Source organism: Lonchura striata, chromosome 2 (assembly GCF_050655825.1).
Source record: "Lonchura striata isolate lonStrDom1 chromosome 2, ASM5065582v1, whole genome shotgun sequence".
Lineage (NCBI taxonomy): Eukaryota > Metazoa > Chordata > Aves > Passeriformes > Estrildidae > Lonchura > Lonchura striata.
In genome coordinates, this window is record NC_140704.1 from 111,603,230 (window position 1) to 111,616,116 (window position 12,887).

Below are 12,887 nucleotides of genomic sequence, written 5' to 3' on the forward strand. Positions count from 1 at the left end.
CAGCAATATAAAGCACTAATGCTGTGGAATCAAGCAAAGTTGTTACTCAAAATGGCCAAAAAGAGGAGTGTTTACCTTTTTTGTCTACATTTCTATCTGAAAAACGTAGTTGCAAGGGAAGTCTAATACAAGAATAATTTTTTTTCCTCCTAATATTTTTTGGATTTCGAGCTTTTTGTACCACTTTAATGAACCATACAATAGGCCCTGTATTTTGTAATTGTTTATGTTGTGCTCAGTTTGAGTAGTTGTAAGCAATACTCCTTAAATTTTATGCATAAAATAAAGCATGTGCATCAACATGCTTCAGAATGTACTGAAATTTAATCTAGACTCGGCTACAATACACAACGACCTCAAAGCAGAATTACTGAAGGTCATGCTGAGTTCCATATCACAGTTGCAAAAACTTTCTGTTATATTCTAAAATTTGTTTTTAGAGCTGTGTCGTGTGTATTCTGTCAGCATCACCCTTGCTTCACAAGGGGGACTGAGTTCCACGTCCTCTCTCAGCCTTTCTTCAGGTCGAGCCCCGGGCATGAAGGTCAAACGAGACAACGCTGTCCCCTTCATCCATACAGATCCGCGCTGGCTTCGCCGCCTCGGTCTGTCAGCAAGTTCCCATCACGACACGATGAACTCCCACACTTGCCGGAGCCGCTCCTGTTTTAAATGGAAGCCCAAGGGCACCTGCAGCCCAGGTACAGCCGGGGGTGGTCTGGCGCAGGTAGGCGGGCCGGAGGCTGGCAGGGCGGGAGGAGCAGCTCCGCGGCTCTGCCGCGGCCACCCGCGCCTCGCCCCCATCCCGGGGCTCCGGGCGCGTCCCGCTCCGCCCGCCCGGACTCTCTCCGCTGCCGCCAACTTCAACGCGCCACGGGCGCTGGAGTCCGCATGGCTCCATAAATACGGGCGGGCTGAAAGGGGCGGCGGGGCCGGGCCGGGCGCCGCCGCAGTAGGACGCGCTGGCGGCATCGGACCGCCCTTCTTCCCTCCTCCTTCCCTCCTGCCCTCCCGCCGCCGGCAGGGGAGGCCGGGCCGGCCGGGCCCACGTGCGCGGCGCCCGGGAGCCGGAGGAGCGGCGCTGCCATGTGTTTCCGCGGGCGAGCCGCCGGCCGGGGCAGCGCCTGAGCGCACCCCGCCCGCGATGCTGCGGGGCGCCGCGGGGCTCTGCGCGACGCGGCCGCCCCCCGTGCCCCCGCCGCCTCCTCCTCCATGAGCGCCTCGGCGGCCCCCGTCAGGCTGATGCCCGGCGGGCACCCGGAGCAGGCGGCCGCCAGCACCCCAGCCGCGGGCTCGGCGCCCGAGCGGGGCCGCCCCGCCGCCGCTGTGCCCGGCGGCCCCGCTGCCGCCCCGCCGCGTCCCGCGGCCGCCCCCGCGGGGACCCCGGCGGTGCGGGGGGCCGCTCCCGGCGGCCCGCGGCCGGTGGCGCCCAAGGGGCCGCCCACGGCCGCCCTCCAGTTGCCGGCCAACTTGCAGCTGCCCCCAGGTGAGTGATCCCTCCCCGGCTGCCCCGGCTGCGGGCACGTCCCGTGTCGCGACTTAGCCGGCATGTCGCGGTCGTCGCTGCCGGGCGGGCGGTGGGCAGGACGGAGCCCGCCGCGCTGCCCTTGCTGCTGGAGACGAGCCGCGGCGAAGGACGGCGGGCGGCGGGGGCGGGGGTGATGTAGTGGTGGTGCGTGTTTCGGGCTGCTTGTCTGCCCCAAACTTCTGGGAACCGGCGTGTGAGTCTGCCTTGCGGGCATGGGCACTGAGACTAGATTCAGTCGGGTAGCCCTGGGGATGCTTACAGCCTGTCTGGAGGATGGATCTGGAAGTCTCTGGATAAAGGCAACTTCTTACTTTGGTGGATAGCACGAAGAGCAGAAGTAACCAAAAACTCAGCTAAGCTGCCCTTATATGTGACTTGAAAAAGGCTGCTCGAGGCTTTAGTGGAACTTGGATGAAGGAGTACCTCGGGGAGGGGGTGTGAGCGTGGGCTGGCGGCTGCAGAGCGGCTCCGTAACTTACGGAGGGGTCAGGCCGCCGCACTCGCCTCCGACCGGGCGGTCCCGCGGGAATTTTTGTCACCGGCACAACCAGGCCCATGCGACTGTTCACGGAACAAAATACTGCCGTGCCTAAAGAGGACAGAGTTGATAGTTCATTACGTGTTGCTCCTTGAAACCCTTCTTTTCTATAAACCCTCTGTGTGAAACATCAGGGTTCGGAGATATACCGCCCTATTTATAGATGTGCTTCCTATAGCAGCAGTGAAAATAACGTAGGAATTGCTCAATGCTGATACAGGCATCTTAATACTTGGATAGCAACAGAGGATTAGCAAGAGCTTCCACCTGCACTTTCTCTTAAGAGGAAGAAGATGCTGTTGGTTCTGAACTTCCCACTTCTCCCTGTTGGGCTGTATTTAAGTGCTTTAAAAAAAAATGGGACATTGCTTCCACTAGTTTTGATCTCACTCTGTTGAGACCCCGAGATATGTAATGACTTCATTGCTATTTGATGCTATAATTATTTCCTGCCAGGACAGTTCTGCTGTTGGAGCATCTGTTGCAATTACTTTCAGGTTGGATATTGCTGAAAAGGATGACTGGCTTTACAGTAATCCCTGTGCTGGTAGTGCATATTTGGTTTTTTTTTTTCTTTCCTCATTTTTTTAAAAATCTCAGTGTCTTTGATAAAAGACATGCACCTCCCAAGAAAATATATAATGCTAATTAAAAAAAAAAAGTCTTTAGTCAGTCAGTTTGACTGTAGATTTCCCAGCACTCATGATGCTGTAATGTCTGGGTAACAGCAGTCAAGGATGAGTTTAAATCCTTGCCAACTTTCCTCTGAAATGAACCATAATGGAAATAAATTAATTTCTTGTAGCAGGGCTTCCCAGGTATTCAGGTTTTTTATCTAATACTTTTGCTTTCTGGAATGTATTGATGTTGAGTTAAACACCTTTCTGTGAAGGTGGATGATCATGTGAGTTGCCTGTGGTTTGGGAACTTCAGGTTATCAAAACTTACAGGTTTTTTATAGCAGCTTTGGTTTGATTGCATTCAGGTATAGTGTTAAATGTCATCTGATTTGTATTGTGGTAGGAAGCAGATGTCTCAAAAGTAGTATTACCCCTCAGTTGCATCAGATTGTTTTCCTTGCTCCTGGAACAATGCAGTCTCTGTATCAGAAGTTCAGAGGTGCTGGTACTCTGCAGCATTGTAAATAAGAATAACTGCATGGACTTCAGTGCTTCAGAAGAAACTAGATGTCAGATTTCAAATTGATCAATGTTTCAGGGAAACTTGTCTATGTAATTGTTGCAAGGTTGTATAAAAATGCATTCTGTCTTGAAAAGATGTTAGTATTTTACTTCTGTCTTGTAGGTGGATTCAATTTTTAATTAATAATAAAAAATGCAAGATAGCATTAAAGCTACAAGAGTTAGCAGCATTAAAAAAAGGAAGTGGAATAAACCACCAAATTCCTAGGCTTGAAAAGTTTTTTATTTCAAATAAACCGCCAAATCTAGCTATACAGAATAAAATACAGAATGGAGACTGCACTTAGGTTTAAAATCATGGCATTCATCTTTTGTGGCACCTGTTAAGAAAAATGCGTACAGAAAACATCCTTCCCTTGAGTTTCAAAGGGCCGTATTTGAGGTGGCTTGTTCTCAGGAAGGCTGGACAGCACTGCCCTTATTGGTCGTGCTGAGTTACTCATGAGCTGCTTGTGGCCTGGAGTGGGCATTGCTTCCATGGCGCTGCAGTCTGGGGAAGGAAGGGCACCAGCGGAGCTGTTTGCCTCTGTGACCTGGAGGGCAGTGGAGGTTCATGGAAAACTGGGATTTACGCTGTTCTTTCTTTTCTGTCTCTACCTCCCCTTTACTCTTGCTCAGAGTAAAGCCAGGAATTGGGAAAAGCAGATGACTAGATAATGGCTGACTCCTCGTGTCCCTGAGCACAGGTTGCCCATCTGCTAAGTGCCTCTTTTTGTCTGATTGCCCAGGAAGGACAACTGTGCTTTACGAGTTCTCTTGGTCTTGAAGGACTCAGGCTTGCTCATGGTCACCTTCCTATGATTTCCTCTACAAAGTGCTGGTTTTCAGTGGGGCAGCCAGCTGTCAGAGCACTGCTGCAGATACCCAAGGCCGTCCTCCTGCTCCAGTCCATCCCTGGCTGACCACCACCGGAGGTTTGAGCACTCACTAGGACTCAGTTGATCAGATTTCAGGGGTGGGTTTGGTCTTCTTACTGTGCTACCATCAGCTCTCAGACTCAATGGTTGGGCTATGTCCTCCCACATGAAGGGAATTCGATCTACTTAAGGGACCTTTCCTCAGTTGCCCTCTTTGCTGACGAGAGCAGCGAGGCTAGCAGCATTTCAGAAGCTTTGCACGTAGTGGTCTGGGTCTGCAGAGAGCAGAGCAGCATGGTGAGGACAGCGCTGCCTCAGTGCTGAGCTCCATGTGGCCTGTGCTGATGTGAACAAACCTGCAAAAGTCTCATGTCATGGACCATCTGCTTAACAAGATATTGTGTCCTTGGTTAACCGGAGCTTAATGGGGAGGAGAAATGGATGGGCTGTGCTATTAAACAGGAGGAAATAATTGGGAAGGGAGAGACAAGGACCGTGACAAATGTCTGTAGTTCACCTTAGTGTCTTTGGGCCCCACACTGCTTTGGAGAAGTGGAGGGTAGAAAAAGAGCATAAAAAAACCAAAAAGAATGTTTTTTCTTGCTTTTGTTTGCTTTTCTTGAAGTTAGGTTTTTGTCACTTCTCTGTCTGTGTTTTCAGTCTATCCCTGGCCCTGGAATGCTCATTACAAGCAGGTCTTGAAAGGACAAGATAAATCTGCTTCTCTGCTGATGGGATGAAAAAGTACAGAACTGAGCCAGATGCCAGGGATCCTCCACTGTTACCTTCAGTTTGCTTAAAGCAGGAAAATTCTTTGAAAACCTCACCTCATGCCATGTAGGGCTATGGCAGCAGCTGCCATCACTCTCCACTGTAGCATTGGCTGCCTCTGGTGCGTGTATTTCTATTTTATGCTTTCCATTACTGCTAACACTGGTGGGGCTGAGCAAGCACGGTGTCAGCAAAGAAAAGGTGCCCTGAGTGTGCTGTAATTTCACTAGTGTGGTGCAAGGCATGCTTTCCATGTAAAGTTTCCTTTACACCTGACTTACAGGGCAACAGCAGCAAGTTCAGCTTCCTGGTTTCTGTTTGCAGCTCAGTTGTCTTTGCTTGGATGTTTTGCCTCGTCTGTGGCAGGTTTTCCACTGCCTGCAGCTTATCTAGGCTGATAGTGGGTAACTTCAGAAAGCACAGCCACTGTTTGTGTCAGGTGGCTGGGCTGTGTGGCGTGAAGCAGGCAGGCAGCATGTGGACTCCTGTGGGTGGGAAGGAGAGAACTGGTGTAGATATTCCAAAACTGCAATGGGATGGTATGGAGCTGGGTCTTGTTGAGTTTCTCCTAATTGTCTGTAGAACCTAAGGTAAGAGGGTAGGGCTGATAAACATTTGGATGTTGCTGCCTTCTGCTTTCAAAGTTGACCTAATACATCTCATGCAGAGCGCTGTGAATCTCCATCATCATGTTCTAGTTGTTTCTATGGTTTTTCAGTGGTAAAACCGTATGAGGAATTTGATATTTTTCATATTTGTATCTGGTCCGTTGCTTTAGAATAGGAGGGAATGCTGATTTTAAAATATTTCTTAATTTATATTATGTTTGAGTAGGAGTAGGCTATCTAAAGATTTCTTGTTTCAACAGGCAGAAAACTGTAGAAATTCCTTTAAAGTATGCAGCTTCTGGATGTTGATAATCCCATGAAGTCTGAGCATAGTATTTGTGGTTAGACGAGAAGGGGCTAAATAATCAGTGCTTGTAACTTTTTTTACGCCAATAACATCCTCTGTTTAGCGGGGGATAGATTCTCTGCAAACTTCTCTATTCACATTAGGTGACACTGATTAACTTTTTTTTTTTTTTCTGAGGAGGGCTGAACAATGCTAGAAGAACTAAGTCAAACTTAGATAACAGTGAGGAAATGTGTTGTGTTGTAACTAGTTGAAATTTCAGCTGCACTGTAGGACTTGATTTTGCTTTCAGGAGTGAGTGTGTCTAGCAAAATAATGCCTTCATATGATTAAATGCACAGCAATGTGGGAATTAAGATTTAACTCTTGGCAGAAGATGTAAAGCTAATGTCTAGATATATTGTTTCCCACACACAGAAAAAAAAAAAAGACGCATTCAGAATACTGAAGCATGGAAATATGATACTCAGTAAAATTAATGTTAAATGCTGTTCAGACTTTTACCATTGATTGGAGTGTATTGCAAAGAATTGCAGCTACAGTTTGGTGAATAGTAAACTTTTTTTAATCCTTAGAAAACGTGAGCATGATCTCTGTTGTTTGTGCAGTATTTAAAGGACCTTTCAGCTTGTAGCAGTAAAAAATAGCATCATCCACACAAGTGAGAGCTGGATGAAGCACTAATTATGTTTCAGTATTCTTTTTCCCAAAGATGCTGTTAAAATCTAGGTAAGTTCATGTGCTGTTATTTTGAGTAACCATTCCATGTTTTTAAAGTTGTTTTAGAGAACCAGGTATTTGTTATGCCACTTGATTGGAGTCTGTGCTGTGCCTAGTGAAAAGGATTGTATTTACAGATATGTGTATATGCTACTTTTGATGTCAATTGCAACACTTCTGATAACTATAAAAGATTAATAATTATTACTGCATTAACCATTTAGACAAAAGCAAAAGGCACATACTTTTTTTAGATTGCTTTTTGCATGAAGCGATTTTTCTGAAAATTGATGTCAGAAGAAAACCAGGTATAATTTGCAAAATGGAGAAGATCACCATAGATGTTTTTAAGTGTCTTACTCTTCAGTTGGTCAGGATTAAGGTCTGCTCTGCCATCTGGGTCACCTTTAGAGCAAAGTCCACTAACAGATCTTTTCCACCAGTATCTTGAGGAAATAGTCTCTGATTGCAACTGAAGTGGGGTAACGGCAATAGATGGAAGATCCTTGTTGCTAATGAGCAAATCTAGGGTCTGTTAAGGCTGGAGAACTGGTGAAGCTCAAGTGATCTTACTGTGCCATAAGAACAGTCCAACCATATTATAACAATTTTCATAGCTTGTGTTTGCAGACTTCTTCCAGTGCACACTTCCAGTTTGGTGGAGGTAGAGGAGATGCTTTCATTAGTACTGGCTGCTCCTAGGAGTTGCCTGGGAAATCAGAGTTCTTTGGGTGGATATCCAGTCTAGATAACAACTGGATGAAACAGCATGCCCTGGTTGGCACAGCACCTGTAGACTTACCCTGGCAGCTTGCCCAGTGGCAGTTGCCACCTGTTCCCAGTGGAGTCCTGGAAGCCAGGTCCAGCTGACTGGTGGGTGGTGCATACCAGGCAGTCTCAGTGGGGCAGCCAGTGTTCTCTGTTGAAGGGGATTAGTGCACTCAGAACACCTTTATACATAGCTGGCATACTAGGCACTTAATAAATATTACACATTTTCCACAGTGACAGTTTCCACAATATCTGTGTAGACAGAAGTTAATGCTTCCCATGAAGGTTTTGCTGTCTTCTGCAATAATTTTTGTTTGCTCCATCACACTTAGAGCAAGGTGGCGATCAGTGTTAAAATTCAGTGTTGATCCCTTGCTTGCAAGTGAAAAACCATCCAGCCGAGGAGTGAATTTGCACTTTCATAAGTGGAATTCAGCTTTCTTCTGGTCCTCAAGTGAGCAATGAGGAAACAAATGTCACATTGGAAAATTAATCTGAATTAACTGACCTCTTACTTAAGTGAAACAGAGCTTTAAAGGGGGCTGATCTTGTCTTTTGTTAAAACACCAATGATGTTTTGAGCAACTCTTGGTTTAAAATTAAGATTTTTAGTTCAACATTTCAGCTTCAGATTTCTCTGTAACAGCTAAATGGCTGTTCCAGAAATGGTAAGTACAGGGTGTTGGCATACCTTCTGGTCCTTAGAAAGCTGTCTGCTGTATATATATATGACTGCACTGTGCCAAACATATAACTTGCTATTTGAAGAATTTCACTCCAGTGAATCCTAGGAGTACACAAGAGGTTGTGGTGTAGAGAGTCAGTGCTTCTTTCAGTGCAGTAGGAATTGTCTTGAGAGTAAGGAAGTGTCACTTTGCTCCTTTGCAGTACTATTTCACTGCCATCAGCTGAGTCCCCAGCAAATATTTGAAACTCCTGTATGAGGTAATTTGGGTCCCAGAAAATGTTCAAATCAGATCATCTTCACTGTAGACAGTCCTAGAACTGTCTGATAGGAAAGCAACCAAGCCTCAAGGTGCAAAGTTGCAAACCACAAAGATGTGATGGGGAAATGCTGATGGGAAATTATCCCAGTTGCTGAAAGGTGTGGCCCAAGGACAAGAGCTAGATGCTATCACAATATCAAATAAGCCTCTGCCTTGTGGTACACAGCATTGGCTGGGAATCCCTGATGCCTACACACAATAAAAATAACACCTCTTGGGATTCAAGTGTAATAAATACACTCTGAATCCAAATAGAAACAGTAGTGTCATCTTGTAACAATGCTCAGAAAACCTATTGGTTGGGTTTTTTATTGTTGGCTGTACAATTATGCTTTTGCTTCAGAGTTCTACTATAACTGTAAAATTATGTGGATATAAATGTATTCTCAAGGAAAGAAGCTCATCTGTATGTGCAGTCAAGGAGAACTTTTTTAACGCTGAAATGTGGGCCTGTATTCCGTGAAAAGGCATCAGAAAATGTGAAAATGATGGGGGCCCAGTTGCTAGACTGTTAAACAGATATCCATCTGGGCACCAAAATTCATCGATGAGCAGCTAGTCTCCAACAGCTGGTTGAGCAGTGTGTGAAACTTGGCTTCAGATTTTTGCAGTTTTAGCACTTCATGTCTAGTTCCTGGAGTAAGGGAGGGAGAGGGGACTTTGCTTACATCTTTAGAAAGATGTGTGGTGTCCATTATTCCAGACTGTTTTAAACAATAGGATACTAGAGTCTGCTCCATCCTGCCTTGAAGAGATGTCATCATCCCTTTCCTGGCCCTCTATGCTTGGAAAGCCTCTGTCTGCACTGGCTATCTCAGGAGCTGGTGCCTGCTGTTAGCACAGAAGGATGCTTAGCTAGAGAAAAATTTGAGTTACTGGGGGCAAAGGCTGTGACTGTAGGACTGTAAACCCTTTGAGCTGTTAGTGTGTACATGGTGGCTGTTTAAAACACTGCTCACAGCAGCCCAGACAGTCTGGGAAATGTTAATGCTGGTGGAACTGTCCTGTCAGCTGGACAGTGATGTCTGTAAGGAAAGCTGGTCACTGGCTTTGAAAAGGTGGGATGTCAGACATCAGCCTTGAAAGTTGTGTTCCAGAGTCTACATGAATCTGCAGTGCAGATTGTGCAGCTAGCTAGCAAAGATGCCACCAATATCTTTAAAGAGTTTACAGGTATAACATTGTCTATAGACTGTGTTCTGTAGCATGGACGAATATGGGGAATTATGCCCTTTGAATTTTTCTCCTGACATGGAAATTAATGATTTCCTTATCCACAGGCAGAGAAGGTGTCTTTCATTGGAATTCAAAATCTGACATTTCATTGTGACTCTGTAATATCTACATGCTAGGCACTGGTCCTGAGCCATTACTATGAAGATCCATAAGTTTAGAAGCTTCCCTGGAACAAAGGGAATGAGCACAGAGGGTGATTTCTGAGAAATGTAATTACTTAGTTTCTGAAAAAAAATGTGAATGGAATTAATTGGTAGAGGGCCTGGATGTGTGGTGAGTGATTCTGGATGCTGCAATAGCAATTTTTGATTGTGGGTTGGACATTTCTGAATTCTTATATCAGCTAGAATTGACTTTTGAAGGTTGGAATGATTTGCTGTATGGAGTAAAATGTTTTGTGGCTGTAGTGTAGATGCTAAACAACTTATCTTGACCCTATATAGTGTCGATGAGCCCTCTGCCCTGCTTATCTGGGAAATATGAGAACAATCATAGGTGTTTTTCCCAAGAAAAGCCTAAACCAGGCAATCTTTGTGACTTCACAAAAGATCTGTTGTCTGAAGTCAATTGCATTTAAAAACAGAAGTTAAGAGATCATTATTGAGAGCCTGTGATGAGGTAACTTGGTGTAGTCTCTAGACCACTGTTGTAGCTTCATTCCTAAAACAGTGATGCGTAGCTAGGTGTTGCCTCCAAATTGGGCTGTTGTCCTTGTTTCTTCATCTCCACTACAGTGTTTGCATAGACATCTAGGAAAGCTCAGGTACTGAGTGAGGCTCATAGGGAGTAAATAGTTCTCCTGCGTGCACTACAGACCAAACTTAATCTGAAAACATTACAGCCCCTTCATATTAGAAGGATTATGTCAATCATGTAGAAGTTAAATTACTGTCTTCCAATATTTCATTAACACTTTATGCCTATTTAGCACTCCTTTTCAGCTAACCTACTGACATAATGCACCTTGATAGAATCACTGCTGCAACAGTCTACATCTCTAATAATGCCCTCTTTTGGTCTGTCTTCTTCAGCCCTGTAATGTATTTCTTAAAACTTTTAAGTGGCCTATTCTGTGGGGCTCAATAAATGGAATTTAAGAGGAAAAAACAGGATTTTTTTTCCTAAAGAATGGCTTTAGAGAGAGAAACTGTGTGTTCTCCTGTTGCATGGATTAGTAGTATTTGGTATGTTATTTTCCAAAATTTGAATAATCCTAAACAGTCAAAGAAACTTAAAATCAGTATTCCTTTTTAATTGCCACTTAGTTTCCTATTAAAACATCCCCTTTAAAGCTTGGTCTTAGCTTGAAATAACTTCCTTAAGAGCTATTGCTTTGTTTTGAATGGTTCAGTGAAAGAATGGGATTTGTTTAAGAACAGAGACCTCTGACACATTACTGTTGTTTTAAAACATTTTTGTTGTTTAGTTACTGATTTGAGACCTGGAAGTTCCTGTTTAGCCTTGTTTTTATAATTGGGTTGAAGTGTGCTTTACTAAGATTGGCAACACACCTGATGCAGGCGCTCTTTGTTTCGAAATAAGATAAATTTACCCTTCTATGAAGGCAGCTTCTGTGACTTGTGTTCTCTTAAATGAGCTTGGTCTCATTGTGGTTTGTTTTAGCTTGTATTTTATAGGAGCAAAAGACTTATTTTCATTTCCTCAGGTTATTCCCTAAGCAGCAGCTCCCAAGAGCTGTTTGGTTGAGCAGCTCGGTTAGAAACCTTGTAATCAAAATGGTGGCTTAACTTGACAACTTCAGCTTCACCTGTAGTAACAACATAAGGTGTATCTCCACTGGAGCACAAATGCCAGCTGGTTCATCTCAGGAAATTCCTGGGGGAAGTTCCCCTTCAGAAATGTCTCGGGCTTGTCTTATGTGGTGGAAGTTGCCGTTGCGGTGGGATGCCTTTAGCATTCATTGGTGTTCAGTGCTGCTGGATGAAGCCCAGAGCTTCAGTTGGCAGCACAGGTTTGTGTTAACAACGTTGTGGTTTCCTTAACACTATTCCCTGAAACACAGTGAAACCCATGCAGGTGGCATTACAAACAGTGGCATAAACAGATCTCTGCTGTTATCCCCCAGCTTGCTGCTGTCTCCAGTGAGGCTTTGGTGCTTTCCAGTTAAAATGCAGCGGTATCTGGAAGCTGCTCCTCCTGCTGACCTGTGTTTCTTGGTTCTCAGGTTGGGAGCTAAACCAAGTTCAGAAAAAGTTGGGTTTCCTTCACCAGTGGTGTTGGGACAGTGAAAATTTGTAGCAGAGGGATCTCAAGTTAGCAAAATGAAATTTCATCAGAAGGGTTCTGGTTTCCATTGCTTGCAGTGCTGGCATGTCTAGGTAGAGGCTGACCTGCGTGGTGGCTGCTGGAGCTTTGCAGGATGGCTGCATGGCACTCATCAAGCTGGTTGTCTGCTGCCCTGGTTCCAGGAGAAGGCAGGGCACTGAGTGTAGATCTCAATGAGACCTCTTGCCAATGAGGCAAGAAGGTATAGCATGACTCTTTCTGTGTAGCTTTGGAAGAAACTGAGTTGGGTTTTGGTTGTCAGGTACTTCCCCTCCAGGGAGCCCTTCACAGGGTTACAGCTGAAGAAAGATGTGCAGAGAACAAATGGCTGAAACAACTGACTGTGTTCTAACTACCTTTTCAGCCATTGTAGGAGAACCAAATAACTTTGCAAAGTACATTTTTTGGCAGGACAGGCAGAATATCTAAGGACAGAAATCTCAATTAACTGCAAAATGGTTTTGGTTGTTTTTGATCTGCAAGAGACATCTGAGTACTCCAGTGAAGCATGTTAGAAGTAATCCCTGATGGTAACTGGTCACTTTGGTTTGGAAATAGGAACAGCTTTGTAGCCACAAAGGGGTTGTGCCTTGCTCTTCATAACGAAGTGCATGAATAGTGAGGAAGTCATTCTTGTTCTCTGAAACAACTCCAGTAAACAATGTTCTAGGAAGTTCAGCCCAAAAGAGGGCATCTCTAGTGTTATGAGGATGCTTCATCGCTCATTTGCTACGATTGATGCTGATATTTTGCTCAGATTGCCAATACCTTTTCTGTTTTTAAATGCAGTGGTGAGAGGTGTTGGCTGAAACTTTATGCTTCAGTCGTTCAGAGGTCCTGTGTTGTTTCGTATGTTCTCTCTTCCTTCTCCCCGTTTTCTCGTGGAGTTGCAGTGACTGCAAGACATGATGTGTTTTCACATTTATTTTGTTAGTATTTGCCTTCTACTGAACATGAAAACAGCTCTTGATAAGAAGTACTATCTCTCCCCCCTCCCCCCCGCCAAGTGAAGAATGTGGATTCTTGCACTTACCTTCATTTCTGATAGTAGCATCT

At 45.0% G+C, this 12,887-nt stretch overlaps 1 protein-coding gene across 2 annotated transcripts in view; it reads left to right on the forward strand.

Moving 5' to 3' along the window:
* Positions 1 to 400: 400 nt before the first annotated feature.
* The window catches only part of TAF4B (TATA-box binding protein associated factor 4b), a 76,956-nt gene continuing 64,469 nt past the window's right edge, over positions 401 to 12,887 (forward strand). The window contains exon 1 of one of the 2 annotated variants that reach the window (XM_085572030.1): positions 401 to 701. In XM_085572030.1, the coding sequence (XP_085428156.1) occupies positions 539 to 701 (163 nt within the window). In that variant the 5' untranslated portion in view covers positions 401 to 538. Of the gene's footprint in view, positions 702 to 958; positions 1,487 to 12,887 lie in introns of those variants that run through there. The other variant, XM_031504021.3, reaches the window with a different exon arrangement.